Genomic DNA, 16,648 nt, shown 5'->3' on the forward strand with positions numbered 1-16,648 from the left:
TGTCATCTACATGTGGGTGTTCACAAATTTGAATCTCCAACCTTGATTCCTCCCTGACTCCAGACTGTATTCAATACTTTTCTTCCTAGTTTGCCTACCAGGAGAAATACCCTCTTTCAAGGCCAGCTTGCATGAAGCCTCACTTGATACTCTATTGATGATTATCAAATTGAGCTTTAAGATTAGTTCAAAGCAGAAAGAAAGGAGTTTTACATATGTTGTATCATTAAAAGAAATTTTTTTTTACGGGGGACTTCTGATAGAATAGACATCAAATGACCAAATTTGCTGCTGTTATTGTTGTTTTAAGTGCTAAGGGTGGGGATGGGCAAAAAAAATTGTTGGGATGAGGTATTTTTTTTTTTTTTTTAAGAGAGAGTGAGAGAGGAGAGAGAGGAGAGAGAGAATTTTTTTTTTTATCTTTATTTTTTAGTTCTCAGCGGACACAACATCTTTGTTGGTATGTGGTGCTGAGGATCGAACCCGGGCCGCACGCATGCCAGGCGAGCGCGCTACCGCTTGAGCCACATCCCCAGCCCCTTGTTTTGTTTTTTTAATGGAACTGAATTATATTCATGAATAAGATGCCAATACAAGAAGAAATCAGAGAACAAAAGGTCAAATGTAACCAAGACAAACCTTAAGAAGTAGCATAGGAACTTGCCTTGCCAGATATTAAAACCTACTATAAAGCTCTAATGACGTAGTATTGCTTTATCTTCTGTTACCCATTCCTTTCTGCACAATTCAGTCCCAAAGCCAGTAGGCAGTGCAGAGCAAGGTTGGTGTCTGTAAGGTGGGGCAGGGTGGAGGAAGCATTATAACTCAAGCAAGGTTAGGAGGGTTTCCATGTGGGGCCCAGCAGTTGAAAGGACACCCCTGCAGTGGGGCAGCCTAGCTTGGGGGTATGAAATCCTAAGCAGGATGAAAGAACCTACCCAAGCAAAGGGGCCAGGCAGAGGGCTTCAGAATCTGAGCAAGTAAGGAAAGCAGTGTGTGTGTTTGTGTGTGTATGTGTGTGTGTGTGTGTGTGTGTGTGTGTGTGTGTGTGTTTTGGGGGAGGGGCAGCTGGAATGGAGAAGAGGAGGATGCTCAGGAAGAGAAGGGCGTTATCAGGGGTTGTAGTAAGAACTTCATCCCTGGCAGTCAGGGATAAGTGAATAGAAGGAGTTGTCTCCAAGATCAGTTGGTATACAGAAGTCAAGCAGAATGAGACTGAATTTGTAAATTTTCAGGTGTAGGTTTAAACAGTTTGAGTTGCAGGGCCAGTAATAGGAATGAATGTGAATTGTAAAAGAAGATCATGGCAAGGATAGCCTGCTCAAGAAAGGTGGTTATGGTGGGAGGAGAGTAAAAGAATAACTTGAGGTGGAGGTGGAGGTTTACATGGTAGAAGGTAGAGAATGGGAGTGACTAGATTATTTGTGAGCCTAGAAAAGTTCAATAGCAGGAGAAATTGAAGACAGTAAAGAAAGACCATTGGAACTTGAGAAGATAAGCAGAGGAAGTGGATTACTCATGCCTATCTGTAATTTAAATCTTCATTGAATGGGACACCTTTGTTTTCCTAGTCTTTGCTATTATAAACAATGCTGCAGTAAAAAGTATGGGGGAAAGTATGAAAATTATATGGATGGGATAATATATATGTGTACTCCCACACAGCTATACATTCTCCAGAAAAGTAATATTTTTTTCTTTGAAGAGTATCCTGGCAAAATTACATAGAAGAGGATGTGAGGGGAAAGCGGGGGGGGGGGGGGGGGGGGGGGAACAAGGGAGAGAATTGAACAACAGCCGATGAGGTAGAGAGGGATGATGGGTGGGGAGGGGAGGGGGGATAGTAGGGGATAGGAAAGGTAGCAGAATACAACAGTCACTAATATGCCATTATGTAAAAATGTGAGTGTGTAACCAATGTGATTCTGCAATTTGTATTTGGGGTAAAAATGGGAGTTCATAACCCAATTGAGTCAAATGTATGAAAGATGATATATCATGAGCTTTGTAATGTTTTGAACAACCAATAAAAAAAAAAAAAAGAGTATCCTGGGTTGTTGATTATTAGTAGAATGTGAATTTTAAAATGGAGGGCAACAATTTTAGCTAATTAAAAAGCAATTAGATTGGTACCTACTTACCTAACTTTTAAAGTGTTCTTTTAAAAACTATATGACTTGAGGGGCTGCGGTTGTGGCTCAGTGGTAGAGCATTTGCCTAGCATGTGTGAGACCTGGGGTTTGATCCTCATCACCATATGAAAATAAAATAAAATAAAGGTATTATGTCTAACTACAACTAAAAAATAAATACTAAAAAATAAAACATATGATTTGAAATACTTTGGTAATACTGCTGTGAGAAGCCCTTGTTAGCAGAGTTTGGTATGTAAAGCCAGTGGTCAATGTGTGCTGCATTCTTCAGGGGATGTGCTTAGCATACAGAACAGGAAATGTCTCAACAGAGCCAACATTCTTACTGAAAAGAATTTTCCATCCTCCTCCATTTGTGGTTAAGTTCTAAAATTGTTCCTGTTTCTTTAGTCTTCACAAACTCGAATCTTAATAATAGTCGAACCATTTTTTTCATGTTTTCTGATATAAAGATTCCTATTTTAAAATGCATGTGTAATTTTAAATTTTTAAATAATTAAAAGTTTTTTAAAACCTTTTTTTAAAAAAAAATAATTTTAGACTTACAGAAAAGTTGCAAAAATAGTAGAGTTCAACAGACCTTTCACCCAGCTTCTCTAAATGTAAACTAACTATAGTACAATTTTCAAAATAAGAAATTAACTTTGGTATGATACTATGAGTTAAACTACAGGTTTGTGTTAGAGTTTCCATTGTTTGTCCTTTTTCTGTTCCAGGATCCATTCTAGGATCCCATGTTTCTTTTAGTTGTCAAATATTAATTTCTTGGACATGACAATTCTTTCATGACCTTGAGACTTTTGAAGGATACTGGTTGATTATTTTGTAGAACATCTTTCCATTGGGCTTCTCTGATGATTTCTCATGATCAGATTGAGGTTATACAGTTGTTGTCTGTTTTTTTGTTTTTGGCAAGAATATCATAGATGCTATGTGCCTTTTTAAATGAATCATCAGGAGGTAAATACTATAATGTCAATGTTATTGGTGGTAATGTTAGCTTTGGTCACTCTGTTCAACCAATTGGATGTCTCCATTGTAAAATAAATATTTTTCCATTTATAATTAAATAATATTTTAGTGGATATACTTCAAGACTACAAATTTTCTGTTTCTTCTCAAACTTTTAACATCCATCAGTAGATCTTTCTACCAAAATTATTAGTAAAATACTACAAATGTCATCTTCCTTCCCTTTCTTCTTCCTTTTCTTAAATTTGGACTCAGTGTATATATTTTTTATTTTGTGGGCTATATGCAATCTTATCATTTATTTGGTTTCTTAAATCAATCCAGCTTTAGACATTGGGAGTTATTTCAAGTTGGTTTCTTTAATCTTTCAACACATCCCTTTTTTTTTAAGTTGTAGATGGATAAAATACCTTTTATTTATTTTTATATAGTGCTGAAGAGCAAACCCAGTGCCTTACACTTGAGAGGCAAGCGCTCTACCGCTGAGCCATAATCCAGCCACCTTTTTTTTTTTTTGAATACTACTTTTCTTTCTTACTGGCACCGTAAGATGCTCTAGGCGCTTGTATTTTCCCCACCTCAGCTCTGCAGTCAGCATCTTCTCCAGGTTCCCTGGTTCCTTATATTGAAGAATGGTATTTAGAAATCAAGGTCTAGGCACTTAGTATTCTTATTTCTTGGAATGTGATTGCCTCTGAGCCCCCTTTTTTTTGTTGTTGTTGCTCATGTTGGGTTTTCCCATTAGTTTATAACCCTGTATAACCTCCTTTTAGATGTTTATACTACTGTTTTATAAGAGGGTAAAATAAAAGAATTTTAAGAAAAAAAGTTTTGTGATATTTCATACTACTTTTGCTTGTGAGTGTGGATAAGGTATTTGTTCTATAATCTCAATATTTGTTTGCAGCTGTTTCTTACATATATTCTCATTTGATAACTTGAGGAGCCACCCATAGCTGATCCTTACTGTTTGAAGGGAAAAAAGTATAAAGACTTAGTTCTTTGATTATTTTGTATTTTCTTCTCTTTTAAACTTTTACTTGGGGAAAGGGAAATGGAATATCAGTAGGTGTTTATAAGTAAGTTTTGTTGAATATTAGTTGTACTCGTGTTGAACAAGATGCTTACATATATTGAGAGTAAAAATTGATAAAAATATAAATAGATATTGGCTAAATTATATTGTGTGCATGAACGGATATGTAACAGTCCCATCAATATGTACAACTATATAATGCACGAGTAAAAATGAGGGAAAATTTGAAATAAGCAACACTTTGAAAATGATAATGTTTAAAGTTTATATTTTGAATGTGGCATCTTTTGAAGTAATTGGAACATATATATTTATTGAATATTTATTAATATTTAATGTTTAGTGTAAGAAAAGGTTGTTTTTTAAACATTTCTTGTTGAAGAAAAACTATCATGCTATTTCACATCCAAAAATATTTACTGTGCTGAGGAGGTAGCTCAGTGCTAAAGTGCTTGCCTGCCATACATGAGGCTCTGGGTTCCATCCTTAGCAATACACACACACACAATTTATTTATGCTCTCTTTCAGACACAGTGTCATCTACTAGAAATGATATTGAGGTGCTCAAAGCCTAAATATTTTACAAAGCAGAGTTAATATTGTGTTTTAAAAAGTTGCATTAATTCAGTTTACAGTTTTTAGTAATACTGAAGAACATAAAGTAAAAAATGGAAAGTTTCTTCCCCCAGTCATTGTAAATAGTCAATGTATCCTTTACACCTTATTCTTCACGGATGCACATAGATAACACATTCTCATAAAAACTTTCTAAGAAAATTGGGTTTATGCTCTCAAGTATTTTTCTTTTTCTTTCTTTTTTGGGGGTCGGAGGGTGGGGACCAGGGGTTGAACTCAGGGGCACTTGACCACTGATTCACATCCCCAGCCATATCTTTTTTTTTTTTTTTTTTAAAGAGAGAGTGAGAGAGAGAGAGAGGGAGAGAGAGAGAATTTTAATATTTATTTTTTAGTTATCGGCGGACACAACATCTTTGTTTGTATATGGTGTTGAGGATCAAACCCGGGCCGCACGCATGCCAGGCAAGCGCACTACTGCTTGAGCCACATCCCCAGCCCCCCAGCCATATCTTGTATTTTATTTTGAGACAGGGTCTCACTGAGTTGCTCAGTGCCTCACTTTTGCTAAAGGCTTAGCTTTGAACTTGAGATCCTCCTGGCTCAGCCTCCCAAGCCTCTGGGATTACAGGTGTGCACCTCTGCTCCTGACTCTCAGGTATTTTTCTGCAGCTTGCTTTTTTGTTTAACAATGTATCTTTTTTACCAAGGTTTTTTTGTTGTTGTTATTGTTGTTGTTGTTTTGTACTAGGGATTGAACCCAGGGGTGCTTCACCACTGGACCACATCCCCATCCCTTTTTTATATTTTATTTAGAGATAAGGTCTTGCTAAGTTGCCAAGGCCCCACTAAGTTGCTGAGGTTGGCTTTGAACTGGTGATCCTCCTGTCTCAGCCTTCCAAGCTGCAGGATTACAGGCATCTGCCACTATGCCTGGTTTACCTAGTTTTAAATAAAGTGAATAGCTGAGAATAAAAATGACAAGAATCCAGAATTAAATATATAAACAAGCATTAAGTGTTCTCATCGTGTGGGTGTATGCATACATGTGGTAACTGAGTGGCTGGATGTGTTAATGGCTTCATTGTGGTGATCATTTCAACAATGTAGACGCATATCAAAACATCAAATTGTACACCTTAACTATATACTATTCTTACTTTTCAATTATACCTCAACAATGCTAGAAAAAATAGTATCTATTAAGGGAGAGGCAGTCTGTGGGTTTTTTTGTTTGTTTTAGAATTGATTGAGCTAGCAGTTATAGTGTAACCTTCCAAAAAGATTAAAAAAAAATTTTTTTTGAGGTTGTAGATAGACGGAATGCCTTTATTTTATTTGTATTTGTTTTATTTTTAAGTGGTGCTGAGGATCGAACCCAGTGCCTCATGCAAGGCAAGCGCTGTGCCACTGAGCTACACCCCCAGCTCCTAAAAAGATTTTGATAAATTTCTAGCCCAAGAGTTTTTAAAACTTGAGGTTGCTTTGTCTTTAAGAGATATACTTTTGTTTCATAGAGGGAAAAGGTACATATAGAAATAAAGAATGTGAATAAATAGATGTTTTTATGGAAAAGAGTTTGAAACTTGTACTCTTAACAGTTTGTATAAGTGATGGTAGATAGGAGAAGAGGTTGTAGTGAATATTTTAAGTATAATATACTTTATTTATTTATATTTTGGTACCAGGGATTGAACCTAGGGGCGCTTAACCACTGAGCCACATCCCCAGCCCTTTTTACTTTTTTTTTTGAGACAGGGTCTCACTAGGTTGCTTACAGTCTTGCTAAGTTTCTGAGGCTGGCTTCGAACCTGCATTCCTCCTGCCTCAGTCTCCCAAGCTGCTGGGATTACAGGCGTGTGCCACCATACCTGCCTGTATAATACCCTTTAATATTTACTAAGTTAAATATTCAAGGTGACTGACATAAGTGTCAGGAAAATTTCAGAGTTGTGTAAGTAGAAAAAAGGGTTAAGTGAAGAGCTGCTTATTAAAGTACATAGTAAGACTCTGATCTAGTGGTAGCTTCTGATGCAGAATTTTACTTCATAATATAACTTAAACTAGAGTCCTAGAGGAGGTTATTTGAAATCAAAACCAAACCAAACCTTTATTTTAAATATAGTAGATAATAGAGAGATAAACATTGTAGCCTAAGAGATAGTATAAGCCAAAGATATTAACACCTAGTAAATACATAATTTTTTTCTTTTATAATCTTTCCCTCTTCCCAGGTCAGCAATAGTCCTGAACCTCTGAAGGCTGTAGAACAGGAGGTGAGAATGGTCTTTAAAGACATTTTACAAAAAAAGAAAAGTGTTTAACTATTGGTTACTTCCTCGACTGCTATTCTCAAAATATCATATGGTCAGTTTGGAAGACTTGATGTTATTCACTAAAATACAAAAGAAATAATTTATTATACAGTAGTTGTCAGGGTTTTACTGTAGTCTGAAATTTATTCCTCCTCCAAAATAAGTATTTTGAAATAAAGGAGAAGAAAGGACAAGTAAGTCTTATGGAAATTCTGCCTATTTCCACTTATCAGCTCTAGGTAAGAAAACTGGTACACTTTGTACGAATATCTTCCTTAAGGTAAAGGTACTTAACTTTGTATGGATCCTGGAGACAGCCCTTGTTGTCTTTTTACCTTGAATTGCTCCCCTAGTTTAATAGGTTTCTTCAGCTTCATTCAGCAAACAACTGTTAAAAGCCTAGTACATGTGAGTCTTGATATGTTGGGTATGGGGAATAAAAAGACAAGACTTTCTCTGCTACATCAGGAGTTAACCTAGGTCTGTATGGAAGCCCCTCAACATTGACACTGAAACAACATTCTTTATTCCCCCCCAGGAATATCCTTAGGATTAGGAAATTCATATCATTCCTTTAGTAATCTGAATTCTTTTGATCCTGCAATATTGTTTACACCTATAATATATTTTATCTGTATATGAGTATCTAGAGTTTTGGTTCTCAGTGTTTCTTTGGGTCAAATTCTTTTACATGAAACTCCAAAAAAATGAATGTACACACAGAATTGTGTGATTGTTGTGCCTTAGAATTGTAAATTGAGAGTTTAATAACCACTGCTTTAGAGTCTGACTTATTTGGAGAAAAAGAAATGTAAATATAAAATTATAAGATGGTGTGTGTTATAGTAGGACATCCTGTATGGATCTAGTTACTTATTTGTAATTTTGTCTTTACTTTCATCTTATAAAACCTTAAAATCTGAAAGGTTAAGCTGGGTGTGGTGGCACACACCTGTAATCCCAGCAGCTCAGGAGGCAAAGGCAGGAGCATCACAAGTTCAAAGCCAGCCTCAGAAAAAGCAAGGTGCTAAGCAACTCAGTGAAACTCTGGGTCTAAATAAAATATGAAATAGGGCTGGGGATGTAGCTCAGTGGTCGAGTGCTCCTGAGTTCGATTCCTGGTACCGTAAACAAACAAACAATCAAATAAATAAATAAATGGTAGACAAATTTAACAGAGTTGCTTGGCCCTTTATTTAGCTTATTTCAAATGAAGGCAGGCAGGCTACTTGGGTAAAACACTACATTGGAACATGTAGTATTTGTAAGCTGTTCTTAATGGAATAATCTATTTTCTATAATTATGCATGTAGTTTATTAGAAAATAGTGATGGTGTAATGCCAGATAATATATGACATATATATTCACCCTAGCACTGAGTGCATGACCCATTTGATGAATGGAACAACTAAAAATATTTTGAAAGGCTTATAGACTTTTAGCCTGATATATAATACCAGTAGGAAAATATACAAAGACCAGATTGTTTCAACCATGGTGTCTCAAGTGAAACCAAAATATTGAGTCTTTGTTGTGGTGATGGTAAAAAAAAAAAAACCAAAAACAACAACAAAGAATTTACCATATTAATAATTTTTAAGTATATCCATATTAGTGTGAAACAGATTTCAGAGCTTTTTCACCTTGCATATCTAAAATTCTATACCAGTTACATGGTAATTTCCCTCCCTCCAACCTTGAAAACACCATTACACCTTGTTTTATGAATTTGACCCCATGTATTAGATACCTCATATAAATAGGATCGTATTGTATTTGTCTTTTTGAGACTCATTTATTTCACTTAGCATAATGTCCTCGTCCCCATATGACAGGGCGTGGTAGGATTTCTTTTTTTTTTATTAAGGACAAATAATATTCCATCGTTTGTATCACCTTTCATTTATACAATCATCTATTAGTGGCAAATTTGGGTTGCTTCTACCTCCTGACTACTGTGAATAATAGCTCGTATGGTGCAAATGTGACTGTACAAATAAGCTCTTTTGAGACCCCCTTTTCACTTTTCAGTTTATATCCAAAATGAAATCGCTGGATGATATGGTAGTTTTTATTTTTTAAAAAAATTATTGTGAGGAACCTCCACATTGTTTTCTAGAGCAGTTATGTTGTTTTAACAGTTCTGCCAGCAGTGTTCAGGGATTCTAGTTTCTTCACATCCTTGCTAGGATTGTTACTCTGTTTTTTTAATTGAATAGTAGCTATCCTATTTGGAGCAAGATACTATTTCATTGTAATTTTCTGGTTCCTTTGTTTTTGTTTTGATGACACCTGGAATTGAACTCAGGGCCTTATGAATGCTAGATATGTGCTCTACCATAGAGCCACATGTTAGCCATAGGTATTTAGGCTTGTTGCTTTCATTCTGTCTTTAGTTGGAGACACAATACAAGAATGTCATGTCCCTGCCCAAACGCTATAGCAAAGACTATGTTTAAGTATAATCTTGGGAGTATTATATCACCATTGCCTCGGAGACCAAGGAGAAATAAGTACCTCTTTTGACAACTATCTGCCTAAAATACAGAGCTTTTCTTTCTCATGCTACATCCCTGGGATCTAGTTGTCAGAAGTCACTTTGTTTTAAAGAGCATAAAATCTTTTTGTGCAGCAAACGTAAAAAGTGGAGGTAGATTACTGATACATAAATCTTATTATTCAGATAGCCTAGGATATCATTTTCTTTTGAGATCTTAATTTTCGACTTCCTTCTAGCCTGAAATCTTTGGATCCCTGAGATATTATAGTCCTTTTCCTGTTTTAGGTTCACCTTTCTCCTGGCTCTTTTTACTTCATGCATTCAGGTTCATAAATGAATTTGGGAAAGTGGGCTTTTGCCCATGAGTTTATATTGTTAACTCTTTAATTATTAATTAAAAAATTTAAGATGACAATGACCAGGCTTTGGAAGAAGTGTGTTGATGGCTGGAATGGTAAGGATAAAGAAGAAATATTTTCTCTACTTTTATTTAAGTGGGAAATGTCAAGTCCAAGACTAACTTCAAATTATTTTTTTTCAAATAGTTTCAAAGGCATATCATTTTCTTAGTATAGATGAACTTGATATTCTATAACACTTTCTGAATCCACAGTCTCGATGGATTTGAGAGCTTTCATTAGGACTATGGAGTTTTATATTCTTAAACATGTGTTACATTCTGAACCTTTGAAGGATGGGAATTCATGTATATGATAACACAAATACGAATTAGCCAGGCTGTTAGATGAACCAAATAATATCCACCACCCTCCCCTTTTCTTTTGGTACCAGGGGCACTCAACCCCTGAACCAAACCCTTTTTATTTTTTATTTTGAGAAAGCGTCTTATTGGATTGCTTATAGTCTTGCTAAATTGCTGAAGCTGGCCTTGAACTGTAATCCTCCTGCCTCAGCCTCCTGAGCTGCTAGGATTACAAACGTGTATCACCACACCATACGGGACTTTTATTTTTTATTGAGTGCATATCAAAGCAAAGACAAAGAGTCACTCTGGGATGGTGGTGGCTTATAGTTACTTGTCTTTTCTATAGTACTCTTTGGCTCCAGAAACATTATTATCAAATTTTATGACTCAACTTTAAACAAGATAATTTGCTTGACTTAGTAGGGTTTTGATGTTATTGTTGTTTGTTTATTTTGTTTTGCCATGTAGGGGATTAAGTTCAGGACTTCCTTCTGTGTGTCATATATTAGGTGCCAATCACCAGCTCAAGGAAATAGCACTTTTATGTTTTAACTTAAGGAAGGTGGAGATGATGGAGAATTAAACTCTTTCTTTCTTTGAATCGTCTGTCTTTTCACTGGAATTAAGTCCAGTGTTTGAGATCCACAGAAGAAAATAATTGTATAATTTAGCTAACTTTATTAGCATATGGTTAGTATTGTAATTGAGATGACAGATGATCTTAAATGCAAGCCATTAAAAATGCTTTCTTTATTCATAAAAAGTATAAATAAGTATGAATGCTTTTCCCCTTCAAAACTTTATCTCAAATTGAAGAAAAGTTCATGTAGTTCTAGTCATTTGAATTTGTTTAGAATTTATTTACTTTTTCCCCTTAAAGTACCAGTTGCCTATTAAAAAATTTCAGAAAAGCTAAAAAGTGTCACAAAAAGAAAATAAATTTTATTCCCTATGCTTAGTTGATTTACATGCTTTTAAAAAACTTTGGGACCAAGAGCCAGGAGTGATGGCTTATGGCCTATAATCTTAGCCAGCAACTTGGAAGGTTGAGTCAATCAAGGCCTGCCTCATCAACTTGATGAGACCCTGTCTCAAAATAAAAAAGAGCTGGGGATATAGGAGACTGGGAAGTCTGTGATCAAGACTGGCAGATTCAGTGTCTGCAGAGGGCACAGTTCCTGGTTCTCAGATGGCACCTTCTTGCTTTGTCTGTACACGGTAGAAGGATTAAGGACTGTCTCTGGGGTGTCCTTTATAGGGGTATTATATTCATACTCATGAGGGCTCTAGCCTCAAGATCTAAGCATCTCTCAAAGGTCTCACTCCTTACATTATTATGTTGAAGTTTCAATATACGAATTTGGGGAGGATAGACCATAGCAGTAGACATCTTTGATATTTTGTATTTTATTTATGGTATATATTCATATATAGACTTACTACTCTTAGTATATGCTGTAAATCTGAAGTTTCCATTCTTTGTTGACTCTTGAAAATTTTCCCCTATTACCATTATAATTCAGTGGTAGAGTGCCCCTCTTCAAACCCCAGTATTGCACAAAACAAAAGAATCTTTGGGACCATACTTCTTATATTGTTTTATATTCTAATATATTATTTTAGTTGATGATGTTTTGTAAAAATGTATTAATCCATGTTGTATTTGCAAAACTTTATTTTTGTGTGTGTTTGTGGTGCTGGGGACGGAACCCAAGGCTTTGTGCATGCTAGGCCAATGCTGTACCACTGAGCTACACCCCTAACCCCTTCAACGAAATTTTAATTGCTGCATAGTGTTCAGTTGTACAAATGTATCATAATTTGCTTATTCTCCTATCTTGAATCATTAAGGTTGTTTGCAGTATTTTATTGTGATAAGAACCACTAACATGAGTTTTACCCTCTTTAAATTTTAAGTCTACAATATATTATTGTTGACAGTTTTGTCTAGTATTGTACAATAGATCTCTAGAGCTTAATTATCTTGCTCAAGTGAAATTTTCTGGCTTTTGGTTAGTAACTCCTCATTTCTCCCTCCCTGCCATACCACTCTCCCCACCCTGCTCCTGATAACCGGCATTCTACTCTGTTTCTATAAACTTGTTTGGGATTTTTTTGCTGTTATAAATGACAGCATGTGTACATCTTTAACTATTTCTTGAAGAATATATACTTCTCTCTAATGTAACATAAGCATTTTACTGTATTACTGAAAATTCATTTTAAGTAGGTATTATACTCTAAAATAGATATATTGTTTTATTTTTCTTTTAATAGATTCAAAGTCCAAGTGGAAATTTGATTTTGGTAAATGGATCATTGTCTGCCATGGATATACACAAAATGATGATTGATAAAATAACCAGTAGCTGACCAGTTATTGTACAAGTGCAAGTATAGTCATTTTTAAAAGTTGAGAATAGCAAGAATGTACTGTAACCAAGGGTCTTAAGCAAACACTTCAGTTTTATCCATGTGTTAGAACCCAAATTTACCAATACAGCTAAAATATTTCAGAATCAGTTTTTTTTTTTTCTTCTTATCCTCTGCTCCTGGGGATTAAACTCAGGACCTCCAGTATGCTAGGCAAATGTTCCACCACTTAGTTACATCCTCAGCCCTTTTTATTTTATTCTGAGACAAGGTCTCTCTAAGTTGTCCCAGCTGGCCTCAAGTTTGTGATCTTCCAGTTTCAGCCTCCTGAGTAGCTGAGATTACAGGCATTTGCCATTGTGCTGAAGTGCTGAGTGATATTTCAGAATCTTAGTGGATTACTCCACACTGGATGTACCAGTTCTTTAATTTTCTACGTCCTTTAACTTTCTACATTTCTCATCAGTTAAAAGAAAAAAAAAAAGGCTGGGATAGGGTATAGGGGAACTGTTAAATTATGTAAGTATAATTGCCGTGAGAAATTGTAGCAGCTGACGTTTTAAACATGTAGTATGTATGAAGTGCATTGCTAAACTAGTATATAGAAAAATTTATAATAATCCTATAAAGTAGATACAGATTACAGAATATAGTTATAGAAAGAATGTATAATCTACCTGAGATCATACATTTAGTGAATGGTAAATTTATTGAATTTACCCTTGTTCTTATTTAGCAGTAGTAAAACTTTTTTTTTTCCTTCCCTCTTTAAGAGAATACCTCATTGTGTTACCCAGGTTGGCCCTCAAATTCTAAGCTCAGCTGATTCTTCTGCCTCAGCTTCCTGAGTAGCTGGACTACACTATTCCTGGCTTAGAAGTAGACTTTTTGTCATGTTCTATTCTCCATAGACCTTTGTGCTTTGCTCTAAAAGAATTATATCATTCTTGATATCCATTGGACAGTTTGTAATTCATTATTTTGGACCTTTTTGAAAATCTGTTAAAAACTGTACATTCTTTTTCAGAAAAATTTACTGTACATAGATTTTGCATACATTTTCATATGAACACGTGTCCCTTTAACTCTATTTGGAGATCCTAGAATAGTAGTTTATATTAAATTTAAATGAGTATATGAGTCACCTGGGTTGCTTGTAAAATTGCAGATAACCTGACCTCACTGTTAAAGTTGGGTGCATTAAGTAGGGAGTTGGATTTAGAATCTGTCTTTTTGACAAATACTTAAGTGATTTGGATGGCAGAATGTTTTAAGATCACAAAACTGTCCTGAATCATTGCTGAATTCATTGCTGTTTTAGAGCAGCTATTACAAAGTATTATTAACAAATTATTGTGTAGTTTTATAATTTTATTACTAATACATCTTTAGTTTCCAGTTTTCTGTTTAGAAAAATCTCATGTATGTTTGGAAAAATATGTTCTACTTAAATATTATTTGCAAATGATCTAGACAGATTATTTATTGGTAATCAGTGACTCTTCATTGCTTGTTTTTCTTTTCTTTCTTTTTTTTTTTTTTTAAGGGGGTAGGACTTTCTCTAGTACAGTTCTTAACTCTTTTTCCCCCAATGATTGGGTTTACACCCAGGGCCTTGGCATGCTAAGCATGCACTCTACCACTGAGCTGTGCTCCCAGCCCCTAGATGATTTCTAAGTGGTTTAGAATAAATTATTCAGTTAAAATTGCCTCCTTAATTATCTTTATTTGTAGGATGAACTTTCTGATGTTAGCCAAGGTGGATCTAAAGCTACCACTCCAGCATCAATAGCTACTTCAGATGTGGCAGCAATTCCTCCTGATACTCCCTTAAAGGAAGATAATGAAGGATCTGTGAAGGGTACTGACACACCAAATAAGTCAGACATAAGCAAACATATTGAAGTGCAGGTAGCCCAAGAAACTAGAAATGCATCTACAGGTAAGTGACCCTAGTTCTTAATCAACAAAGTGTTGAGTAAAACTCAGATAATGTGGGAATGAGAAGAATGTATTGGGGTGTTGCCTGCTTTAGATATATAAAGATGGTAGATAATTCATTATATTTAATGTAAATAAACATTAAAGAGATAATAAAGTTTTGGAAAGAGATATTGGGGGTTGGGAGGCTAGAGAGCTTAAAAGGCAGGAGGACAACCCTTTTCTGTCCTCTACCTAAGTATGTTAATCTGTTACTTTAGTTTCTCTATTTTTCACCCCTTACATAGAAATGGAAGCAGTGCCTTGCACCACTACACTATGTCCCCTCAAGAAACACAAATGAAAACTTAATAATTTCTGAGATTGACTATTAACTGAATGTATGACATTGGCTAACCCTATGTTTCCTAGAACCCATTTTAAAAATGATTGCATTTTTGGGCTGGGGATGTGGCTCAAGCGGTAGCGCGCTCGCCTGGCATGCGTGCGGCCCGGGTTCGATCCTCAGCACCACATACCAACAAAGATGTTGTGTCCGCCGAGAACTAAAAAAATAAATAAATATTAAAAATTCTCTCTCTCCTCTCTCACTCTCTCTTTAAAAAAAAAGATCGCATTTTTAAAATATTTAAATGATATATTCACAACCATAAAAGCAACAGGATTTGCATATGAAGGCATGTATGATACACGTTTTGTTTATTTCATCATATCCTTCTTTAGGCTCTGCTGAAAATGAAGAGAAGTCAGAAGTTCAAGCAATCATTGAGTCCACTCCTGAATTGGATATGGACAAAGATCTCAGTGGATACAAAGGTTCAAGGTACTGAAGGTGTCAGATTAAGACATTTTATCTTTCCTTTTCCTTGCTTTTATCATAAGCACTCTATTCTCTGGCATGTGACCAGACAAGAGCAGTTTATGTTTTTCTGAAGAAATATTGGCATTATATTCCAATTTCTGTTCTTGAAAGTGAACATTATACATGGTTTAAACTGTGAAATGTTATTCTTGCAGCATCAGGGATTTGGCGTACAGGGATGGATGGTGTCTTTGTTTTGAACTGCTATAACACTATCTGAGATTGAGTAATTTAGAAACAGAGATTTATTTAAACAGAGATTTATAAAAGAGATTTATTCTCTTCCAGCTTGAAGGCTAGGAAGTTCAAAAACAAGGTGCTGCAGTTTTGTTTGTCTGGTGAGGACTACTCTTTGCCTCCAAGATGACACCTTGTTGCTGCATCCTCTGGAGGAGAGGAATGTGGTATCATCACATGGCATAAGACAGAAGGGCAAGTTCGCCTAATGCCATGTGAAGCCTCTTTTATGAGGTCCTTTATCCATTCAGGAGGGAGGAGCACTCATGACCTAATCACTCAAAGGCACTACCTCTTAATAATATCACATTGGCAACACCAAAATATTGGAGGGGACACATTCGTACCATAGTAGATGTGGGAAAGGAAAACTAAGAGGTATTCCACATTTTTTTTTAATAGAGAAGAGAGAGAGAATTTTTTAATATTTATTTTTCAGTTTTCGGTGGACACAAAATCTTTATTTTATTTTTATGTGGTGCTGAGGATCGAACCCAGTGTCCCACGCATGCCAGACGAGCGTGTTACCGCTTGAGCCACATCCCCAGCCTGGTATTCCGTATTTTCTATAAACTTGAGGAAACAAAGAAGAGAGTTGAAGGAAGTAATAATTTGAGCAACCTTTGTTCCTTCCTCCAGATAAGGAAAAAGAGAAAGTACTTTTGCCTTCCTTAACTAATGATCTCCATTACTAAAAGAATATAGTCTCATTTCAGTGTCATTTTGCAGGAGAAGGCTGTTTGATGGTGGAAGAAAATGGTTAAGAATGGTTAGGTAGCATCTTAATCAAGGTTATCTGAAATATGTTGATGTTTGCAAATGTCAGTTAGAAACTATTGACTATATTCAGATTTCTTCCATAAATTTTATCTTTTAATTAATTAATAATGACCATAAAAATACATGCCGTTTATGGGCTGGGGTTGTGGCTTAGTGGTAGAGCACTTGCCTAGCCTGTGTGAGGCACTGGGTTTG

At 35.6% G+C, this 16,648-nt stretch overlaps 1 protein-coding gene across 3 annotated transcripts in view; it reads left to right on the forward strand.

The window, feature by feature from the left end:
- The window catches only part of SPAG9 (sperm associated antigen 9), a 134,993-nt gene that overhangs the window by 58,974 nt on the left and 59,371 nt on the right, over positions 1-16,648 (forward strand). For all 3 annotated transcript variants that reach the window (XM_081270602.1, XM_081270603.1, XM_081270604.1), the window contains 2 exons: positions 14,368-14,575; positions 15,298-15,397. In XM_081270602.1, the coding sequence (XP_081126728.1) occupies positions 14,368-14,575; positions 15,298-15,397 (308 nt within the window). The remainder of the gene's footprint in view (positions 1-14,367; positions 14,576-15,297; positions 15,398-16,648) is intronic.

This window comes from Spermophilus citellus, assembly GCF_964194105.1.
Source record: "Spermophilus citellus genome assembly, chromosome: 17".
Taxonomy (NCBI): Eukaryota; Metazoa; Chordata; class Mammalia; order Rodentia; family Sciuridae; genus Spermophilus; species Spermophilus citellus.